Source organism: Sylvia atricapilla, chromosome 1, assembly GCF_009819655.1.
Source record: "Sylvia atricapilla isolate bSylAtr1 chromosome 1, bSylAtr1.pri, whole genome shotgun sequence".
Lineage (NCBI taxonomy): Eukaryota > Metazoa > Chordata > Aves > Passeriformes > Sylviidae > Sylvia > Sylvia atricapilla.
In genome coordinates this window covers 116,957,523-116,980,932 of record NC_089140.1, presented here as the reverse complement: position 1 = coordinate 116,980,932, position 23,410 = coordinate 116,957,523, and the positions used below count along the sequence as shown (strand labels likewise).

Genomic DNA, 23,410 nt, shown 5'->3' with positions numbered 1-23,410 from the left:
TCTAATATTAATAATGAACCCAAGTGGTGCCAAGCAGGTGCAATTTCTTGATGGGAGAAATGACCACGAAGTAGCCCTACACAAAAGATCTCCATAATTTAAATTCTGTTTCACTATATTGTACTCTTTACACTGTCGTTTTCTCATACACCTCTTTATTGCAGTGCAGTTTTTGGCAAAGTATTTTTGTCTGCTTTGTTAAAAAACATTTATTAAACTCTTCTAGGTCTTGTTTGATGTTGCAAATCTAATAACAGCAAACCAACATAGCAATGAGTTTTGGGGATGGCAAAAGGATATCATGAGGTGTAGCTGCAGCAGGCACACAGAGTACCAATGCCCACTTTTTAACTAAAAAAACTGAAGTAGATGCAAAGACTGGGAGCCTGAGAACTGTGTCAAATTTCATTATAGTGTTTTTAATCTTTCAGTGTTTAAAAGCATTCTCAACTACAATGAAGAATAGTAAGTTTCTAATTGAATTTTAACCTATTCTGTGAATGGGTTTGTGACTTACAGTGGTTTTTGTTTGTTTGGGGTTTTGGTATTGTGTTTGTTTGATAGTTTTGGTAGAAGTTTTTGTTTGATTGGTTTTGGGTTTGTTGTTTTTGTGGGGGGGTTTTGTGTGTGTGTGTTTTTTTGGGGGGCTTTCTTTTTTTGGTTTGTTTTCTTTTTTTATTTTTAATTTTTTTAAAATTTTTAACTTCTCTTTTCCCCTGAGGCAAAAAGAGACATAGGTAAAACCCAGTCCTGTAAATGACTTGTTATTTTTAGTTCCTTAGCTCTGCTATGCTTAATTAGTTTATGCAGCTGAAAATGAAAAAGAAAACCCCATGCCCTACAGCTGTAGCTGTGTGCTCATGTACAGCATGTAATATCTTTAATCCTCTCATTTGTCTCTAAAGAGCCCCCATTAAAGTTGTGTGTGAAGAAAACAGCACAATCTGTTGTGTAGAATCCTCATATTTAAGAAAGTACAAGTACGTTTTAATATAAGTGGGCAGCTTCACTGTCAACCTGCACACCCCCATAACATACCTGGAGATAGGCATCAGAAACCTAAATGCAGTAGAGGAACCCCACCCTCCCTGTTGGTTTCCTGCATACCTCTTTCTGTTCTCTTGTGTTTTGTCCTTTTACAGCCCATGGAATTCATCTCTCTGTGACTGGCATCTGTTTTTCTAAATTGCCTCTTCTCTTTGAATGTGTAATATTCCTTTTCTTATGTTTTCTTCTCTGAAGTGTTTTTCAAAATTCTTATCCTTGGCCCTGTACCAGCCTCTCCAGGACACTGAGCCAGCCTGACTGACAACCATTCTGAGGAGATAGTGACAATGTTGTGGTGGGCAAGGGTTGGTGCCTGAGGCCCTGTCCTGCATGATGGTCTGGGTGATGCAGAGCCTGAACAGCTGCTGTGCCCTCATCTTTGCCAACCACAGCTGTGGGCACACCCTCTGCAGACTAGACTTGGGGGAAGAGGGGAAAAATGAAGGAATTTGATGACGGCCCGAGTTTGCTTTTGGATTGAGGTACAGCCTTGGTCCTTTGTCTTTGCAGCAACATGACCATCTGGAGCCAAAGAAATTCAAATTCGAGTAACATCCTGTTTCTGTGAGCAAGTGCAACATAGCTATTAATATTCTCATTTCACAGAGTGTGATACCAAGTGATTAAATATGACAATTCAAGTCCCACAGTGTCACAGCCACAATACAATGAGGGCCATGAGGCTGAGGTCTCACTCAGCAGGCAGCATCGTTTTTTCAGAGAAGTCCCAGAGGGTCTGTTGTCCCATTAAAGTTTCTGTGGCAGATTTAGGCTAGCAGAACACTGTGCATTTTCCTAGCACAAGAGAAAAGGCCTGCATTTTCTTCTTGGTCTTCCAGTTAGGCTTGGACTACCGAGTAACAGCTGTGTTAAAATAAATAGCCACATATACCAAGGAATTTGAACCTTCATTTTTCTCCAGAAGGACAAAGATATATCTACATACCATTGATTACTGATGAAATGGCCCAAGGAAGTTTTCATCAGTCGCTTTAAATGTCATTTCAGGGGATGTGAGCGCTTTCAGATGATCGCTTTTGGAGTATATATTCCAGTCAGCTCCAGGAAGTCATCTGTACATAATTTGGGAGCAGAAATTGTATTTTTTAAGGAGTTCCCACTTCCAACATTCTGCCTAATATTATGCAAAATTATATGTCACACAGAGCAGATCGAGAGTCATAATAGTTACACTGGATGAACAGAATGAATCTCAAAAAGGTGGAAAGCCAGTCCTGCAATACATTATTTATGGCTGGCCAAATCAGTTCCAGAAGTTGGAAGTAAAGGAAAAAGGGATAATTTATATCTTTCTTTACTCTCCAAAAATTCTAACTCCAATGTCACATTTGCTTTGTGCTTGATCTCCTTGCTTAAGCAACCTCTAGAAAGAAGTTCCAGGGTGATTAGATGCTCCCACATTTTAAGTTTAAAAACTTAAAATGTTTTTGAACAAAAACATTACTATTACTACAAAAACTTTATTAAATAAAAGTATTTTGTTTTACTATAACTATCAATTGCTTCTGAGCACGAAATAACTAGTATTTTTTATGATGAGGCTGGCATTTTAATTTATTTGCACAGCAAGTCATCCTCTAAGAATACAGATTTTCTCGTAAGACAGAGAAATGAGGACAATCTCTAAATGTATCAGTATTTTTTTTCTGCAGATTATTGCTCTAGGAAGTGCATTCCCTGGACAAGAGGGATAGAATCCATCCATAGCCTTTCTAGACATATAAATCAAAAGTATTTTATTATCTCTGAGTCTGCATCAAAAAACAGGGCACAGACCTTTTTTCAGCTACATGAATAAGAGAATCTGAGTATTAAAAATGCAAACAGTGCTAGACTTTCACATTAACTTTTACAAAAAGTTGACCTATAAATCTCTTGCTGGCAGATAATCCAGATAAGGTTTCCCTATCACCTGTCAGGATGAAAGACTGGCTCTCTCTTAAAGAGGAATTTTAAACTATGCAGTCATTTCTCATGTGTCCTGGATCACAGGTCAGCTGGTGTGTGAGTTAGGCAAGTCATAGAAAAAACTCTAAAGACCTAACTTTTTCATGGTTCATTTTCACTTCTCATGATGCTTGAAAGTATGTGTGTGCCTAATTAATTTTTTTTTTCAATATGTTTTCACTCTATCTCCATTTCCTTACATGCTCATAAGCTGACCATACTCTGGATTTTCTGCAGCCAAGTACGCTTCATTGAAAGATCAGGAAAGTAAAATCACAGGACTTGGAAGTACATTTGTTTCATATTCCTCTGACTTTGGGTTGGACTGAGATGTCCAAATTAAGAGCTTGATTAGCACAAACCTCATACGAGAGCAAGAGAGACACAGCTACTTTCCTCCTGGTCCTTGGCTAATGTCACGCCACTGGGCTGCTAAACTTCAATATTTTGTATTTAAAAATGTCCAATTTCTATTGATGCACGAGCCATGTGAGTCTAACCCATTGATTTAAACAATGAGAACTGTACATTTTTCATTTTTCTCAAGTAAGTTTAGTGTAACTAAGCGTCTGGCCATCCCCTAACTGACTGTGCAGTCCAGGTCACATCAATTCAGCCAGCTTCCATTTCCATTTGTATAATTTATTCTAAAGGAAAAATGTAACTCAGTCTTTGCATGTGAACCCTTGACTCAAGTGAAAATCATATCCTTCTGAGGTTCTGGATTTCTTCTACCTTAGCACTTTAGGTCATGGTAAAATCCAAATTAGTAATTAAATATATGCTACGTATATATTAAGACTGTAATTTCATGTTAGTTATCCAGTTGTAACTAAACATTATGTCTTGTTAAAGAGGCAAAGAGATACTTCCTGGAGTGGATAAGTGTGTTCTTCTAGATAATGGCAACCTTTTGAAACAAGCTAAACACAGAAACTCCACAGCAGGAGGCATTTCTGGGCTAGTACCAGGTCAATATTGAATTATATGTTACGTTAGCAATATATTTGCAGTAAAGCAGCAAATTCAACTGTTAAAAGGAGATGTGTCTTACAGTGCTTTGTCTTTATCTATAATTCAAAGATTTGATCTTAGCGCTCTGCAGTGATGGATCCTAGTGGGACTTCTGGCATTTCAGCAATATATCCCAATAACTGAGATGTGCTACTCTTTTTCCTCTGCTGTATTTCTGAAACAGCACTGCGTGTAGTGGTATTCCCTCCAGTAACCATTAGATGGCATAACGTGCTCAGCAGAACAGCAGCCACATCTTTTTTTTTAACATTCCTTTGTACATCATATTTCTTGGCATATTGTCTTAATGGGGAAAGATGTAAAATTAGTTGAGCTTTTAGAAACCCTACTCTATTACAAAAGTAATGACAGAGATACGTATTTGTGTGCTTGTATTTTGTGGTGCTTTTCATTCTAGTAAACAATCATTTTGAGCATTCTGCTACATGGTGATGTTAAAAATAAAAATCACTGTTCTTTTCTTTTTTTGTTTGTTTTCTTTCTTTCTACTACAGAGTTCTGTTTCTAGTGTGCTGCCTTTTGAATGTCTGATTTCTTTATTTTCCCAAATCTCTTTTTCAAGGCCCCATTCAGTGCTTGCCTGTCCAGGCTTGACTTTTCCTTTCAGATTATTGTGACGTGAAATAGGTTTGATGAGATTAAATTAGTCACAAGTCTAATTTTCTTACTAACTAGGCAGATTAATAGAAGTGCCTTTTAAATCAGATACATATTATACATCTGTTAGACATATACCTGAGTTTAGTGTTTCCCCAAGTACACAGCTTGCTTTAGCTGAAGTCCTAATTTAGATAAGATCTTTATCAGAGTGAATTTAATGTTTCATCATCAAAAGCACATCAGGACTTATTTCTTGAGATCAGATTTTTGTATTAGGTTGAGGTCAGGAGGATTGCTGGCCAGGCACAGACACAACCACAGCACAGCACAGGTGAGCACCACAGGAGAAGGTTTTAAAGGCTGAAATGTAAGTAAATGCAGCCCCAGAGCACAGCAAGAGAGATATTCCATGAGGTTTCCCAGGGCTATTCCCCAGCAGGCTGCTGCAGGGTGCTGAGCCCAGGGGTGAGACCTGCTGTGACAGTCACAACTCGGGTCTTCCCCAGAGATTCCAGCCAGTGCTGGCACCAGCATGGGGCCTGGGGGTGCTTCCATGCGTGGGCAATGATCTCCACTCCAAACCTCCAAATGCTTGGAGGAAAACTTCCTGCAGCAGCCCAGACATACCTTCCTTTAAACTTCAGGGAAAACAGATTTATTTGAATTATGAAGTCTTTAGAAACCAAACCATGACTAGTAATATATATGTGTGTGTAAGAGTGGCACAGAAGGTTACTCATTATCACACTCCTGAAGGTTTGGCTGCAGTTTATAAGTCAGGAAGCTTTATTTGCCAAGAGAAAACTCAGTGTGGCTTATAAATATGAGATCAAGGTTGTTTAAACAAGCTGTTGGCTTGCATTTGCCTCAGCACTTTGGACCTGCTTGCCACCCTGGTTCTGGCTATGCAGGTAAAGCTGTATAAGAACACACCAGCGACGTTTTATGAATAGTACGGTCCAAGATGGGAAGCTGATTTCTTTGCTCATGTGTAGTACAGTTCTCATTCCAAATACATCCCATGCTAGGGGATGCTGTAACCCCTCCTTGTGTATGATGCTCTACTAATTGGTCAGGCACGCAATGTTGTGGAAAATGAGAAAATAGATTACTCTTGGAATCACATGCAGCCAACTTAAAATTCAAGCTTCAGCAAGACTGCTTGGCACTGACTTACAAGAGTGTTTTGAAAGCATGGCTGCATTTGAGTGGTGTGAAATAAACAGAAAACTGGGACAGAAAGCTTGAAGAAGTGATATTAGGTCCTAGGGGAATAAGCAAAACAAGGAGAATCTTTTTTGCATTCCTGGGATTATTTATGCATGGCTGCTGCTTAGTGACACTATCTTCAGAGTCTGTTGATGGTTTTGAGAGGCAATGGACCATGCAAGGGCAGCTATTGCACAAAGCTGTCACATCCAGGACCGTGTTGTGTGACTGACGAGCAAGTACTCATGTGGAAGCAGGAATGGAATCCAGATGTTTAATTTGTTTAAAATAAAAAAAAGTAATTCAAACTATGACTTCTGTGAAGGAAGTGGAAATTATGTCAAGAAACCGTCATTTATCAGCAGATAAATAAAGACGGTTTGTCAGCCTGGGGAAAACAGCACAACTTATATATAGTTGTCAAACAGCAAGCAGTACAGGCTAGATCTGTGTCCTTAGCTGCTAAATAATTATTTAGGGTCCTGACCAGCCTTGTGACCCCTTACAGTGAAGCAGAGTGCTGCTGGTAATGCTGGGTGATCAGAGTTGACGTGCTAGGAGCACACTGCCAGCATTCAATGCAGACATAGCTCTAATGGGCAAACACTGAAGCAGTAGTCTTGATATAAAATATCTTCTTTATGGGGCCATTTTCATGGATCTGAATTCCCTGATTATCTATAACACGTGCATTAGTTTGCTCACAAAGCCTCTGCAAACTAATGACTCTTTCAGGCTGATCCCCAGTTACAGTTGCAGGGATAGTGAGCTGCCTGGGCAGAGTCAGGAGAGAGACACTTCTTTAGTGCTGCATTTATGAGGGCAAACTCCACTTTATGCAACCCTAACCCATCTGACACGACCTCAGGATGCAACCCAGCCACCCTGCTGTAAAACTGCTATTGTGGCATGTGATAACACAACCTTATCACTGTGTTGGGCACTAAGGAGAAGGTTTCTGTCAAAATGCCCAGAATAGCAGGTGAAAGACAAACTCATTTATGAAAAATCATCCTGCTGATGTTCAAGCTTGAACATGGAAGGAACATTTTCCCAACCTGAAATATTTTGTCTGAAAGAGCTGCCAGGTTGTAATTAGTTATCATTAAACTAGATGAGGCTGATACTGGAAGGAGGTAAGCCAATTAGTTTGGGACGTCAGTTTTTGTTTTCCACTGTCAAAGTCTGTTAAAAGACATTGATAGATTGCTGGGTTGGCTTTTTCAACCTGCTAATCTCCACATGAAAGACAGGCAGGCAGCTGGGTGCAAAGAAGCATATTGCAGTCTTTTTTGAGAAAAAACATTCCATCTGCCAACATGGTGCTCAGAGGTGACAATGGTGTTTGCAACACCTGAGCTGTGGGCAACTGGAGGAAGAAGTTAAACTCAGGATCCAAACGTGGAGAAGAATCTTGCATGACAGCTGTGAACAAAGAAAGCCTGCACTTGAAGTTGTTTGGGTTAAAATCTGCCTTTTTTTTTTTTTTTTTTGTGCAGAACTACAGGTTTATTAGGGACCCAACTATGTTCTCAGGTTTTAAATAAGAAAATTTAGTACTGTCTCATGCTAACCAGCAACCAGATCCTTAGCTTCAAATTCCAATTAATAAGATACAGTAAATACCGCTGTCTTAATTACAGATTCACAGAATCAAATAGGTTGGACCAAATACCACCATGTAAACTAGACCAGGACACTGATGTCACATCCAGCCCTTCCTCAAACACTTCCAAGGATGGTCCCTCCACCACCTTCCTGAGCAGCCCATTCCAATGTCTTATTCCCCTTTTGTGAAGAAATTGTTCCTAGTGTCCATCCTAAACCTTCCCTGGTGCAGTTTAAGACTATATCCTCTCATCCTATCACTAGCTGCCAGGAAGATGTTGAACACCATTTGTTTACAACCTCCTTTCAGGGAGTTGTAGAGAGTCATAAGATCACCCCTGAGACTCCTTTTCTTCAGCCTAAACAACCCCAGCTCCCTCAGCTGCTCCTCAAAGACTTGTGCTCCACACCCTTCACCAGCTTTGCTGCCCTTCTCTGTACAATGTCACCTGCATTACTGAAAGCAGTTTTTGAAAAAAAAAAAGGCATCAAGTCCCACAGGTTTAACTGACAGAACTCTATTGAACATGATCTACAATAGTTAATATATCTTATAATAATATAAATAATCTACATTTTTATATCTTAGCACTAAAAAACACCCTTCAGCCAATCCAAAGTGTGAAATCTTTCATTGTAGAGAGTTCCTTCCGATCAAAATTGAATTTCAACAAACTTCAAATTTTATGTGAAAAATCTCTACGGATATGAAAGAGTCCAATCATTAATTCCACAAATTGTAATATATAATCAAGGCATGTCACTGCACGAGTCAAAAATCTGTTAATTTCTTGCTACAGTTTTTGTTTTCAGATCCTCAAATCATCAGCTACTTTTTTTAACAAACTGGTGGTACCTGGCTCAGTCCTTAGTGAACATATAGTGCCATATTTCTGCCGTCTCATCCCCACTTTTACTGTCAGCTAAAGCACTGTGGCAAACCTGATTCTCTAAAAAACTGGAATTAAACAGAAACTTGGGAAAAGGGAAAAAAAGTCTGAAAGTCTGAAGGACAGATCTTCAGCTGCTCTAAAGTTCAACAGTATGACTTATTAATGCCACCAGAACAGTTTGTAGCAACTGATAATCTTTGAGGTTTTAAGATTCTCAGCAAGTTCCGTTTCACGGTACAAACCATGTCATTTCCTGAAATTGCATGGTTCAGTTAAGCTTCAGAAAAATATCCAAGTTTATTTAGAGAGTCAACATTTATTTCCTAATAATAGCTGTATGATATGGCTGGCTGATCTGGCAACTCACCTATCACCTTACTGAAAGTATGTTTTGCAAAAATAAAGGAACTACTACACAAGGGTTCCCATAAAAATGTTCACCAGTATGTCCTACTATATTACAAGACATGGCAATTAACAGTCAAATGCATTTATTATTCTCAAGATTTTTTTTTTTTTGCCCCAACATGTACAGCTTGATTCATATTATTTTGGGTGTCTCAGTTTAGAAAAGAATGACAGCTTCCTCTGACATTTCATTCTGCATCATTGCTGGTTCTAATGAAGACAAATTCCTCTCAGTCTGGATTGTTCTGTTTGTTAAGTAAGACAGATGGCACACTCACTGTATTGGTAATGATTCTGAGATTTTAAGTGTATTTGGGGTATACTGGGTTTTGCTCCCTAGCTAAAAAGTGATCAATATTTCAAATGGAAGAGAACTCAAGTTCTGTCTTTGTGTCATATTTTCGACACGTACCCAGTTCTGAAGGACCTACAAGAAGAGAAGTTTAAGACATATTCATACAAATCTGTAAAACATGGTCTAGCAGACATGCCCTGGCAGGAAATCAAACACACACTTCCAAACCCCTGCCAGAACTATGTGTTGAACATCAAGGGGGGTGTAGCACTCATTCCTGTTCTTCCCACCTGCTCCTGAGGGCAGCGCTGGGTTCAGTTGAAGGCTTTTGAGGTATATCCAGCCCTAGAAACACTAAAGAAGGTTGTTGTTTTTTTTTTTCAGTTGCCCCTGCTTGTTCATTTTGTCTTAATACTTACATCATACTTAGTTTCAGGGAAGGTTAACTGAAGTTCAGGTTGTGTTTTCTCCAAAGTCAGTGAGCTAGTTTAAGTTAACTAGCTGGAAAGCAGGTGGATGTACTGCAAAACCCTTGTCACCTGAAAATATTAGACTCTACTTCCACTGTATTTATTAGCATCCCCAATAGGTTCATATTGGTAAATAACAGATTTTAGGAGGCAAAGAATTGAGACAAGCTTTCTTCTAGCTCTCACCTGCTCAGACTTGAAAATACATGATAGAAGAAAAGACTGTAAATTTAGGACCTAAATGTTGTTTAGATCAGCTGAAGATTTCTCAGGGTATCTGTGGAGGAACTTTGTGGGCATCTGTTCAAGCCTCTGGTGCAGAGGTAGAGAAACACATATCAGAAGAAACAGCCTTCCTGGCTGTCCCACCAATGAAAGGCTTAAGTGAGAAAAGTGCAAAACCACAAACAGACTCAAAACCCTCATGATATTTCTGCTCACTGTTGAGGCACATAGGCTCTGTAGAGAGACGTGACTCCCTGGGGCATACAAATCTACACAGCACTTTATATTGTAATTAAGATGAAAGAAACAAAGTGTTCTGTTAAAAAGACTGCCAGTTCTCCAGAGAAAATAGCTTTGTGTATCACTTTATGCTAGCGGTGACAGAATAGAAAACAAAATACCACAGTTACATACATGTTCTTTGTCTAGAAGTATTTACAAATAACTTTACAAATTTTTACACACATTTTTCAGGTTTTTTTTGTTTACTTTTAAATTAAGAGAAAAATTAGTCCCCAGAGGCTTCTAAGGCTTCAGTTGGTGCCTTGTACTGTACATTCATGCTTGGCTTCTTCCTGGGAGAAGGGAGGAAAGGAGTTTAAAAATGTGCAAATCACAGACATCTAAACAGCCCTGGGTGTAAGGGTTCCTAGAGATGGACATCCACTGAGCAGCTGTCCTACTTCTCTTCAAATCAGAGACAGCTACTTGAGATGGACTTGGGGCAAAAGAGATTAGGAAAGGAGGAGTCATAAATGTACTGCAATAATTAGGTGAGTACATTAGTGCTTGAACATCTGGGTAAGAAGAGTCATAGATCAATTCCTACTGCATTTAGCAGTTCAAACAATGCAAGGAGAGGACATTGTTCTAAGACAGCATTGAAATGATCTCTTGAACACTGTTACGGTTTGACTCCTGCTGCATATTTTGGAGTCAAAATTACATTTTACTGACACAATCTTGACCAGGCACAGTATGATCCTATCAGTCAAAAAATACTGATTTTTTGAGAAAGACACACCCTCCTCCTTGTTTTCACAGGCTGTTTATCTTTCATGCCTCAACACTAAACATTGTAAAAATATTGAAATTAAAAAAGAAAAGAATTTACAATTTACAAGTGTCCATATAAGTAAATTATTTAAAAATTCAAGATCATCTACAAGGATCTACGAAATAACAACGCTGATAATGACACTGAGCCTGTGGGAAGAACAATCCACATGCTGTGAGGAACAGAAGTGGTGGGTTTCTTCCTGAACGATGAGTCACAAGGTTGGTCTTTTTTTCTAAAATCTGTTTCTTCCGCAGAAGTCTTGAGTCCATGTTCATTACTTACTTCGACCTAAAAAGCAGGATATAAGAGTTACTTACAAATCAAAATCTATTTTGTTTATCTTCTAATTTGTGAGCTGAAAATTCATACCAGCTGAGAGGTTGGTAACTAATGAACAAGTCGATAAAATCTTGTGTGGTCACTAATTTTTTCAGCTGTGAGACTCATCTATATGGTCAAGAATGAATGGTTGGGTACAAAGCAGTAGCTTTGTACTGTGCACACCACAAAACCAAAAAACATCTGGGAGAAGTCCCATAGCTGGTAAAGCACATCTGAAACTCATACAATAACAGATTCATTTTAGCATAATATATTTCAACAGCATGAGACATATATTCACTTAGTTATAAAATTCTGACATGATCTGATTACAAAGATAAGCATTTGAGCTGGACTCACTATTTACAGTCCTCACCACAGTGACACACCTGCTGAATCCATGAATTTTCACATGACTCCCTGTAACCATTTTCACTAGTGTAATCTTGGAAAACCTGTGCTGGTGTTTCAGAGCAATTAAAAGATGGGTAAAGTCTCAGGAGAAGATACAAACAGAACAGGATCACACAGATGTGTTATGGAGTGGTGACCTCTCCACTGACTCAGAATGGGTCAATTCCACAAGCACAAATTAGTAATGTTCTTAAAAAGGCCAAGGACATCCCTAACTGGAATTAGGGATTCAGTGTCTGTCCAGAAAGAGTTGTTCAAAGCTGTATTAGTTTCATTTTATTATTATTACTACTATTACAATTATAATTAAAAGTTCCATTGCTATATTAGTACATTTTTCTTATTATAGTATGATTATACATTATTTTATTAACATATATTATGGTAGAATTATTATTATTAATAATAAGCTCTAATGCAAGCCAAAGTGTAGCTTCTTATTTTTTCCTTCTAGCCACCATGCTCCTCTCTTTTCCACATATCAGTACATGAAGCATTTCTGAATATTACTGAGCGACCTGGCTGTTGATACTGTGATTCAAGCAGGCACAACAGTCCATATGCTTTAGTCCCAAAGAGAACACAATCCTTTCTCTACTCCCCCTGGTGTCTCCAGCCTTACACACATATTAATTGAGACTACATGGCCGAGGGCAAAGATCCTGCTTCTCCTTGTCTCGTAGCCTAATGCAGTTACAGGCAGAACAAAGAGCAAACAGGCAAGCCATAATCATTCATATTTGGATTAAAAATTGTGCCCCATGGGAACAAGTTCAAATTTATCTTCTTCTCAGAGGTGAGAAGGAAAACTAATCATAGTCTTGCTAATCATTAATAATTATGGTAGCACTAAGCAGACATTATACTGAATGTGAGCACCTGATAAAAGAGACTGTCTTCTGCATAGTTTGGATGAGACCACAGAGCCTTGTATTTTCAATGGGCTGTGTTCAGTTAATTTATGAATGAAATAAGGGAAATAAAAGGGATGAGAAAAAGAGAAATATAGCCAAACTTTCATCTATAAAGTAACATTTATAAAGGTGTTTAATGTATTTTTACAAGCATTATTCATGTTCAGTTCTAAGAGAATTCTATCTCTCAGAAATGGAGTTTTGCACAGCCTGGACAGCAGAAGTCACATTTTAGAAATAGAAAGAACTTTCAGACTGTATATGACTGATACAGATAGCAATTAACTTATACAAAGAAGTCAAGAAGGCTAATGTGCTGCAGAGAGATAAGCATCTGCAAAGTTCTGGCACAATACACTGACCAAATTATTTCCAGCAATTTAGCTTTTAATTCAGACTTTGATCGCTGACAGTAATTTCCCTCCCAGCTTAGACAAAGGTCCTCTGTATCTTTCAGTATGTACAACCAAAACATCAATAAAGAAGGAAACCCAATATAATTTCTGTCCCAGTTTTATACTCCTTGAAGCAATAAAGAGGCCAGAGAGGGCCCTCCCAGTGGTACAAGGATACACATTCACAGGAAATGGAAAGACAGCACTTGTTCTCCAGTATTGTCAGATCACCAACAACCCCCAAATCCCTTGAGCTACTTATTTAAAATGTCCTATCAAAGAACAAATTATCAGATGCTGTGACTTTTCTACTGCAAAACAAATTAATATATTTTGCAGGACTGTATTTGTAAGTATTTCATGAATATGTCTGTTACTTTATTCTTTAATTATAGAAAGTTTGCTAAGAAAGTATCAAACATTTATGCACTTGATGCTTAAAAATAATCTGAATGCAGGTTTAGAGATTAAAATCTTTTATGTAGAGGTGCAAATGTTGCAGGCATGGCCTTCTTGCTCCTGAATATCAATTTATCTTTATACTCTAGCAACTTATTTAGAAGGTTCAAACTCCCATTTTGCAGTCATCTTTCTAAAAGAAAATGCAGCACAATAGACATTTAATGAAATAACACTAAAGAAATGTAGACCTCAATGTAGAGTATGTACTTAGTCAAAATTCAGAAGGTTCATAATTTCATTTAGTTGTCTTAATGTGTTAATTGTTCCTGTTCTACACCATAACTTTGGGCCTTCATAATTCTATAAGGTTTAGATAAATTTTTTGTAAAATTTTGTCTCTTTTTATTTCTACAAATTGAAAGCTGCATCATTAATAAAATATATTTTTAAAACCTGCAAAAATGAATAAAGTCACAAAGTTCAGGTGCCAAGTCCCAAGCCCAAACAATTTTTTAGCAATTGTCCATTTTAAATTAAAACTGCTAGCAGGTGCACACATGCACACACCAGGAAAAACCTTCAACCCATTGTAAATCTGTTAAGTGATAAGTAAAAAAGAGTAAGTCATTAAATCAGTTTCAGTCAATTAGCTGTATGTGCATTTCATGCTGCATTTAAGAGGCATGAAAGGCCCAAAGGTAAATTTAAAGACAGAGAGCAACATCACAAGTTCCAGCTATAAAAAATTTCCAAAATAACAACTTCTGGTTTACCAATAGTACTTTGAAAAATCATCTACTTGAATTTATATGAGCTTCTGCCAAAATACATATACTAGTAATGTCTCCCCACATCCTAATTTTTTCCAAATAAAAAGAATAGATATGCATTCAAGCTTATTCATTCGGTAGCAAAGCAGGAAGAGTCTATGAAAATGTGATTTTCATGGTGCAAGCAAATAAGTGATGACAAAGAGATAATGAACTTGCAGTGAAACTCTATAAATAGATTTTAAGCCGACAAGCAGTTTTTCTGCAAAACTTTTCCTTCCAGTAGCTAGACAAATGTAAAAACTACTGCTTTTTTATAAATGGGTTAATCTCATTAAGGTTCCTGCAGCTGCAGAAGCTATAAACCAGCTAAAAATTCAGCAAGAAAGCAATTCCATCCTTCAGTGAGAGCCTCTCCTTGCGTTAAGATGAGGCAGGACGTGGCAGACATGGTGATATCTCCTAATCCTTGCTTTAGCGGATATGCCATCAGTGACAAAGTGTCCTTACTCCAATGTGTTATGTGGATTAATTTTTAATTAAGTTCTAATTAAAATGTAATTAAATTATCAGTAATCTGATGCCCAAATTATTTTAGGAGAAGGTTAGCTTTCAGTTCAGTTCAGTTAGAAGGATTAATGTGGTCCGTGGGACCAGAACCTTACCTACAGGCTTTACAGGCTTTAACTCAACATGTTCCTGGGGGGGCTGTCGGTAGGAGTATGTGTCAAGTCCACCTATGAAATCAACTGAAAATACAACAGTTCCAGAAATGAACAAATGGAAATGAAAATATGTCAACTGAAAAAGAAATGTGGACAAATTCTGTTAAAAAAAAAAAAAAAAAAGTAAGCGCACACACAGGTTTGCATACAAGAAATAAACCAAGCAGATAAAGATGCTGTGGAAACTGCTAACAGAAGGCTCCATGCTCTGTCTTCCTTGGAGTATATTTAGCCCCATGCCTGAAAAGACAGGCAGCAGCTGGATGAGCAGAGATACACACCCTTGCCAGTGGATGTGCAGAAGGAGCGTTCACGGATGTGCAGAACATGTAAAGAGAAACCATTATGGGGTAAACCAGCTGTTTCTCTTTAGGGCAATCTCAGCATATAAATATAATTTATTTAATAATTCCCCTTTAACTCCTTTTAAAGTGTTTAGAAATTTAGGCAATGGGAACAGTTTAGCTTGTGAACCTAATTTCACCTAAATTCTTCAGGCTCAATGGACTTGTAGAAAAGCCTCAACAAAAACCAAAGGCATGAGAGCTTAGTTAAGAATAAACAAGTGATTACTAAATATGAAAAATGAGCAACATCTTCTCTGGATGAACTTGTGGGGTCAGAACACCTTTTCAGAATCCTACTTTCTATGTCAGAAATAATGTGCTCTTGAGAAGTCATTAGCTCCTTCTATGGTGATAATTATTTTTTAAAAAGACATTTTAGTCTGAGTCTTGCATTCTGTTATTTTGGTTAAATTTTAAGCAGCTCTAAGAGGCCACAATTTCAAGCTATCCTAGAAATCTTAAAAGCAGGTTTGTGGAAAAGACTATTCTATTGATTTCAAAGGACCTTTTGCAGACATGTCCAGAGCTGACAAATTCACAGGAGGATTCTTTGGTCACATGGAAAGCAACCTCTTTCACTTGTCTATATATAGGCATATATATGAAAGTCCTAAGGAGAATTTGATACTCATTGTGCTGATTGCTGTATGAGCAACAAATGAAAAAGCAGTCCTTTCCCAGTCAATGTGTGCACTAGGTAGACCAACAAAGAGTGCTTACCCAGAGTGAGGCAATGGGAAAATGAGGCTTAGAGACCGACAGACTAATGAAATGCCCACTAAAATCTGTGGAAGTGCTTCTGTTGATTTTAGTTTGCTTCTCCCCCTGAGTCCAGAAATGGCTCAAAACTGAACTTGATGGACTTCAATCATAGAGCATCACCTCTTCCCCAAGACTGTTCTCTTAAAAGTGTCTGAGCAGGACATAATGTGCTAAAGAGCTTGGCCAGCCACAGTGCCTATCCCAGCCTATCTGCACCTCCTCTTTCTACTGTATTTCTTTCGCATTGCAGCTCTCCTTCAGAATGTTGTCACTATATGCCATAACATGCATCAAAATTTACTTTGCACTAGTGGGATCAAATCTTTACAGAGGAAATAGTTGCAGATGAACTGTTGTAAAAGTTGATTTTTAAACCACATAATCACAGAATGGTTTGGGTTGAAAAAGACCTTAAAGATCACCTAGTTCTAACCCCTCTGCCAGAGAGAGGGACATCTTCCACTAGAGCAGGCTACTGATCCAATCTTGAACGCTTCCAGGGATGGGGCATCCAACTTCTCTGGGCAATTTGCTTCAATGTCTCCTCAGTTTCACAATAAAGAATTTCTTCCTAAAATCTAATCTAAATGTACTCTCTTTCAGTTTGAAGCCATTCCTCTTCATCCTGTCACTACATGCTCTTATAAAAAGTCCCTCTCCATCTTTCTTTTAGGCTCCCTTCAGGTACTGGAAGGTGACCACAATGAGGTCACCCTGAAGCCTTCTCTTCTCCAGGCTGAACAGTCCCAATTCTCTCAGCCTTTCCTTATAATCCTCCATCCCTCTAATCTACTTGGTGTCCCTCCTCTGGATGTGCTTTAACAGATCGATCTCTTTCTGGGAGAAGATGTGCTGGGAACCTCAGAGCTAAATGCCAGATGCCTAATACGTTACATACTTACTAAATAATTTTTACGAATAAATCATGTCCAGAGTGATTTTTTGTTGTTTTGGTTTGTCTTTTTGGTTATGCACTTTCATTTTCCCCACTTTCCAATGGTGTGGAGGTGGGTTGTGTTGGGTGGTTTGTTTTTTTTTTTTTTTTTTTTTTTTTTTTTTTAAATTGAGCACATACTAACACAAGGAGCTAAAAGAATGTTTTTGAGGCAATTCACTACTTCAGAACCACACGTCATTCCTCTCAGCAATCACAAGCATTTTCTGCAACTGTAAGCAGGGAGAGAAATTAAAGTAACTAGCCTTTCTACCAATAAATCTTTTTGAGCAAGAAATGAAGTTGAGATGTACTGATGATTGACAACATAGACATGTCTTTGTTCTGACAAGGAGAACATATTTAATAACGCCACCCAGCAAGTGTTGAGATGAGCTGCTCAAACCTGTTTAGCCAAGGCTTTCTCTTTAGCAACCCAAGATGTCTTAAGTAGTATTAAAGCTGAAGTTCACCTTAAAATTTATGTGACGCTCATTCTCAAGGCAAGAAGCTGTTCCATCACACTAGGCAATGGAATGTGCCATTTTTCATTATGCACTCTAATTTATGGCTGATAGCTTTTTAATATGAAGATTTTTCATCAATTATTTGAATTATAAGTTACTTCTATTTTTAAAAATTCATTTTGATTTTACCTGGTATCTTCATCCCTTATAATTAGTAGTCTTACAAGACTAAGCCCACAAATGGCCATTAAATATGTAAAATTGAATTTTTATTTTTATTGAAGGCAAATACATTATTATGTACATTTCAGTGTAAGCAGGCATCAAATATCTTAAAACTTTACACTGAATGAACTTTTGGATGCATACATACCTCTATTTAATTGTCCAGAAGTAAATACTAGCAACGCTTATGTAGATTCTCCAAGAGTAAAATATTGATTTAAGGACAACATAAAATAATTGGTTTTGTTTATTTCTGCCTGGTTAATGGATTATGAATAATTTCTGCCATAGATTCACAGGACTACATCAAATAGCTTCAGAAAGTTGCATAAGCCTGGAAGATAGCTCAATTAAAAGACAGTGTTCTATACAGTTCTATAATATTATGCTTGAAATTAGGAAAAAAACCCAAACCAAACCAAACCAACAACCACAGTAGTAGGGATATTCAGTCACTATATAATGAACACCCCATGTAGTCCAGTCATTAACTACAGTCATACAGAGAGAAACTTAAAATCCTAGGGAGAGGATTTTTTAGCATCCCACAGATAATAGCAGGTTACAGCAGAAGCTGGTTATTTTATCTGCAGCTGGCTGCAAAACATGATCCTTATTCCCAGGGAACTGCTCTCTCCTTGTGTCACCTCAGTTTTGTGGTCATGCTGGATGCTTAATGGCCAGTGTGAAATGTTCCTTTAGAGTTCACTACCTGCTGTGCTTGGAAGTGCAAATCTGTGCTGGCTGTCCCCCGCGGGCAGCCCATTAAAGTGATGCTCACCCGTTCATGGGCCATATCAGAGGAACGGCTGTCGGAATCTGCCTGACTGAGAAAAGTGCAGGATGCTGCTGGCTGAAGGAAGTGTATCCACTGTCATCAGTAATTTCGAGGGTTATTCTTTTTGAGACAGATGACATTTCGGGTTGCCTTCCTGCTATTTATCTAGTGCATTCACCCATATGCAAGTTAAAATTTCCTTTCCTTTGAAGTTAGTGTAAAAGAATCAGAGCTCAGAAACAACCGCAAAAAAAAAAAAAAAAAAATCCTTTCTCCTTTTCCACCCTCTCATCTGGAATTCAGCTTCTCTGGCAACATCCCATTGACCTGCTGGCAGGCCCTGTGCAAACAGATGCCAGAGCTTGTCAGTTCATTGGTATATTACTAATTTCTTCTTTCAAAGTTGGCAAATTCTAAGCATGTCTGGAGGTGCTGCGTATGAACCGAGCAGCAGTGTGGCAATAGCACAGTTCTTAGTAAATCCTGCAGTGTCTTGGCCTGGAATACTTTATATGTTATTGATGCTTGCCTCGTCATTTTATAAATGGGAGTAAGCCCCAAAGCTGATGGCTCGAATGGTTGCCACCTCCAGCTGTCCTCTTTCCAAGAGAGGCAGAGTAGCAGGTGCTCAAACTTGTATTTTTATGTACAGAAGATCTTCTTAACCTATGGGGTTCCAAATACTATTTTGCACTGAAGTATTCCCCTTGTACTGAGACTTTTTTATTGAATGGCAATATATATCAATGCAATTACTTTCATTAAGAAAAAGTATGCAACTGAGAGGGGTGTAACTAGCAGAAAAGGAACCAAAACCAATTAGGAACAGGAAGCAAAGCTGGGAGATTGATGATAAGTCAGTGCTACACGCATAAAGTCCAAACTTTGGACTTTTCAATGTTTGCACTTGTAGCTTGCACAAACTTTCCAGATAAGCTTTTTTTTTTTTTTTTTTTTTTTTCCTGAAAAAGCTGATTTTTCAGTTGCCTTCCATCCTCAAGAGATCCACTGCCCTTACACTCCTCATTGCAAATACTTTTCACGAGCCAGAGTGACCCAGCTATCTGTCTGTAGCCAATATTTCTCATTTTCCTCTCTTCATACTACTCCCGAGCACCTAAGTCTCAAGCCATGTAGCAGAGGAATCAGACATTCCATTGCAGGATCACAGGAACAGCTTCTCATTCATGTAGAGGACTAAAGGAGGGAAAATGTGTGCAGGACAATTAAGAAAGTGAGAAGAAGATACATCAGTAATCATTTGTGGCACTCTGATTGCTGCTCAGTCTCTATAAAGTACTGGCAGATGGTAATCAAGTTAAAACGGGATAAAGTGGTAGAAAATTACTAAGAGACAACCTTTTACTTAAATTTTTATTACTGGAAGCTGGAAGGGGAATATTTCAATGTTCCTCAGTAATTATTAAGATATTTGCACCAGATTTTCTTCTTAGTTTTCACCAGTGGGATAGATCATAATTTATAAACTGCTCTACCTTGTAACATGTAAGTACCACACTTCTCTATAGGGCTGGGCTGAAAGAAGGATCCTCTCAGAAGCTGCCTTAGAAAGGGCATTGGCATAGAAATTTTATCTATGGTTTTTGCTACTGAACTCTTCATTTTACCAGTGATGTGATATCCAAGATATCAATACAATTTATTCTCCAAGGATATGACTGCCCAGTAAGACAAAAGAAGATCCAAGATGGTAGGAAGCAAAAAATTGCTCAAACCTTCTTAACCCAGATCTCCCCAATCATTCAAAACCTGAAAGTATCTTTCAAAAAACTGTGACATACCTTTGAAAGCTATTTACAGCCATATCATCCCATTACTGAAACTGAGTGTCAGGCTCCTGATTATGGTGTTTTGTTGCAGTTTTTTCCCCTAAAATTAAGTATTTTTCAGTCACTTTCAAGTCGTTAAGGACTCCTGGCCACTACATAGTAAAAGTCCCTAGAAAACTATGGTTATCACACACAAGGCATGTAGGAAAATATTTACTATCAAGCAATATTTACTACAAGTTTACTATCACTAAATCACTATCAGAAAAAAAAATATACTTTACGCTGCAGGTAGTATAAATTGTTTTCTTCAGGCTTTAGAAAACACTCATTTTTCCTGACATTGTGCTATCTGCCAACCCACATTCTAAGTTTAGGTTTATGAGGAGTAGTTTTCCATTTTGCTTCAAAATGTTATACTATACTCTCTCTAAATACTTATCAGCTTGGGCATCAACCATCCCATATATCTCAGCATAGCTGTGACTTAAGTTACTCATCAGCAATGCAATTCAAACTAAGTATGTCTGATGACACATTTTCTTCCTTTATAAGTCTCTATTTTTTTCTGTTCCTCATTTTAATGAAAATGCTATCATCCTAGTCAGAATACTAATATATGGAAGTTGTATTTAAAAACATTCAAACAAATAAAGCTATTTTGGTGGTTTGGTGGTTTTTTGTTTGGTTGGTTGGGGGGTTTTTTTGTTTGTTTTTGTTTTTTCCCTGAGGCTTGTATTTAAAGGTGTTATTGCTAGTTCTAGTCTGAGATTTCAAATACAGTGAAAGGTATCTTTCTTTCTGAATATGATCAAAGTAAATTGTAGACAATTCTAATTAAAACTTCCTACGTAATTTTTTGTACAGTGATAAAAATAGAGATGTAAAATTGGTAAAATTTAGTCTTCACTAATTACTTATTTTCCCCTTTCTGGCACCTTTTTTGATCTATTCTCTTTTGGTGGAGAATGTTCTGTGATTCCCTCTTTAAGTTACTATACTGCCTATGTACAAATTAAACCTGCAAAGGAAAAATAATCCATGCAGAAAAGACATTAAATGCCCAGAAACGACAGCTGTCAATTGCATTCACATGATATTGGGAGGGAAACAAGCCATTGAGTTCTATCCACTAATCCATCCAGTCTGTCTACTAAAATGGCAACTCAAATATTCCCAAGACTATCGTACAGAAGGCTGTTAGAGCTTCAGTCACACCTCCAGACACGTGACCTTCACAATAAATGTGTTCAAGTTGACTTCAAAAGAGACAGAGCTCTGAATCTGCTTTTTGAAGTTATGCTTTGATCTTTTTTTGGTATTCCGATTCATGAATACACACTATGTATTAGTGTGCCTTTATATTATTGCTGAGTTTGATGCCATAAACTACAGTGTTCTTTCAAAAATGGTCAGTGCAGATGCCCAGACCGATTGGAATTGATCTAGCCCCCTTAGAGTTCATTGCTAGGCTGCAGGTTAGGTGTTTTATTCTTTCAAGTTATCAGGGTTTTTTTCCTATCAGTTGACTCCCACAAGGTTCTGTTCCTGGCCTGCCTTTCTTTGTCTCCATAGAATTTCTTTTGGCTTCAGTTATTTGTCAGTATGATCCAATTATTTATTTTTGAGGCAGGACTTAAGTATTTATAACTAGCTCATTATTATATACCCAAAAATATCACAGCTGCTTTTTCTAACAAGACACTGATATTTTAGTATGAGAAATGAAGGTTCCCTGATTTTAAAATTAATGTTGAACCTCTTCAACCCTGATGAATAATTAAAGATAAAATTCCTAGAGAAAAGTATTTGCAAGATCAAATACATAACATATTAGAACACGTGTGACATTTGGAGGAAAGGATTTTTATGTATTGAAGAAAGTTCACATCATCCATTCACAACAGAACATTCATTTTATTTTAAAAGAAGTGGGATACAGGACTGGAGGGATTGCTCTTATCACTGAGTGATTCTGGATTTTCTCAGCTTCCCACCTTCCTAGGGATGAAAGATTGCTTCCGAAATTTGCTACTATCATCCTCTATAACATGATATTTACTTCATGTGTTTGTATCTTTACTTGTCTCAAAAAAAAGCGAAGCAAACCAAGGACCTTCAGGGGAGTGTCTGTGTTCATGGCACAACACAAGGTGCAAGCCAGAGAGGGAAGGAGCTGCCAGCCTGCTCCTCTAACAGAGACTGCAGTGGGGAGCAGCAAACCCAGCAGGCCTTAGAGACAGTGGAAAGAACTTGGAGGGCCAAGAAGAATACCTGCAAATCAAGAAGCCAGAGACCTGGCTGAGACTCAAATGGTCCTCCAACTACACAGACATAGAAAACTATGAAGGAAATGCTATAAACCTTTCATTTCTGTTCTGCATGACCCAGTAACTTTGAGTTTTCCATTTTAAAAGTGTGCTAGCTTATAATGCAATTAATTCTGCCTTTTATGAGTTTTGTGTTGTGGTATTTTTGGGAAGTTTTCTATAAAGGGAATCATGCATATCCACTTCAAAGGTCTGGCCGACTAAAGCTCTGTCACATTCAGCCCATGTTGCAATTTTTCTTTTCTTTATAACTCTGTCTTATTTGCTTTAAAATCTGATTAACATGCCTGCCTGTTAATGTCTTTTGCTGTCAGTCATGGAAGCCTCCTTCTTCCCTGGCCCTTCCTTTATTAGTACTGGCTTTACTGGGACCCAGGTACAGCCAGCTTTACCTCAAAAGACTCAGTATCTTGAAATTGCTACAGATGCTAAAATTTGTACTTCCAGTAGCCTGAGAGCTCAGGTGTCAGCTTTTTCAAGAGTACTGAGCTGATGCTATTTTCCACTTTATGACATCAAACCCATTAATACTATTTAACATTTTTTCCATTTCAGATGAGGCCATTTCCATTTCCTCATCCTCCTTTTCATTTATCATCTTGTCTTTGCCCTCATGACTATGAGTGACATCCTGAGCAGAAATCTTGCTTCACCACATGACATTTACTCCTTTGTGTGGGGCATTCCCCACCCTGTATCTACACTGCACTCACAGCTACACCTCCCTTAGGGGTGGTCTGCTTCAATCCCTGAGGTGGCAGACCCCAAAGTTTTCTACCACAAGCCTCCCAGGGTTTTAGTGTCTTTAGATACAAACTACCTTTTTTCCTCTGCTAAGCAGGCAATGTTTCCTCCAGCACTGATGGAGCCTCCTCTCATCTCAACAGAATATCTTCCCAGCAGAAGCCTGTGGTCCTACTGTGCCTTTCCTGAATCAAAGTCTACAGACAGGAAACAGAAGTGGATAAATTCCTTCAGTGACCTCCAGATTACCTACAGCTTCCTTTTAATTTTTTTA

General features: G+C 38.1%; 1 protein-coding gene and 1 long non-coding RNA gene across 2 annotated transcripts in view; both read right to left on the bottom strand.

Moving 5' to 3' along the window:
• LOC136369142 (uncharacterized) overlaps window positions 1-23,410 on the bottom strand; it is a 301,131-nt gene that overhangs the window by 23,645 nt on the left and 254,076 nt on the right. The window lies entirely within an intron of this gene.
• The window catches only part of NKAIN3 (sodium/potassium transporting ATPase interacting 3), a 260,645-nt gene continuing 247,867 nt past the window's right edge, over window positions 10,633-23,410 (bottom strand). The window contains exon 6 of the mRNA XM_066341042.1: window positions 10,633-11,106. Coding sequence (XP_066197139.1) covers window positions 11,093-11,106 — 14 coding nt within the window. The 3' untranslated portion in view covers window positions 10,633-11,092. The remainder of the gene's footprint in view (window positions 11,107-23,410) is intronic.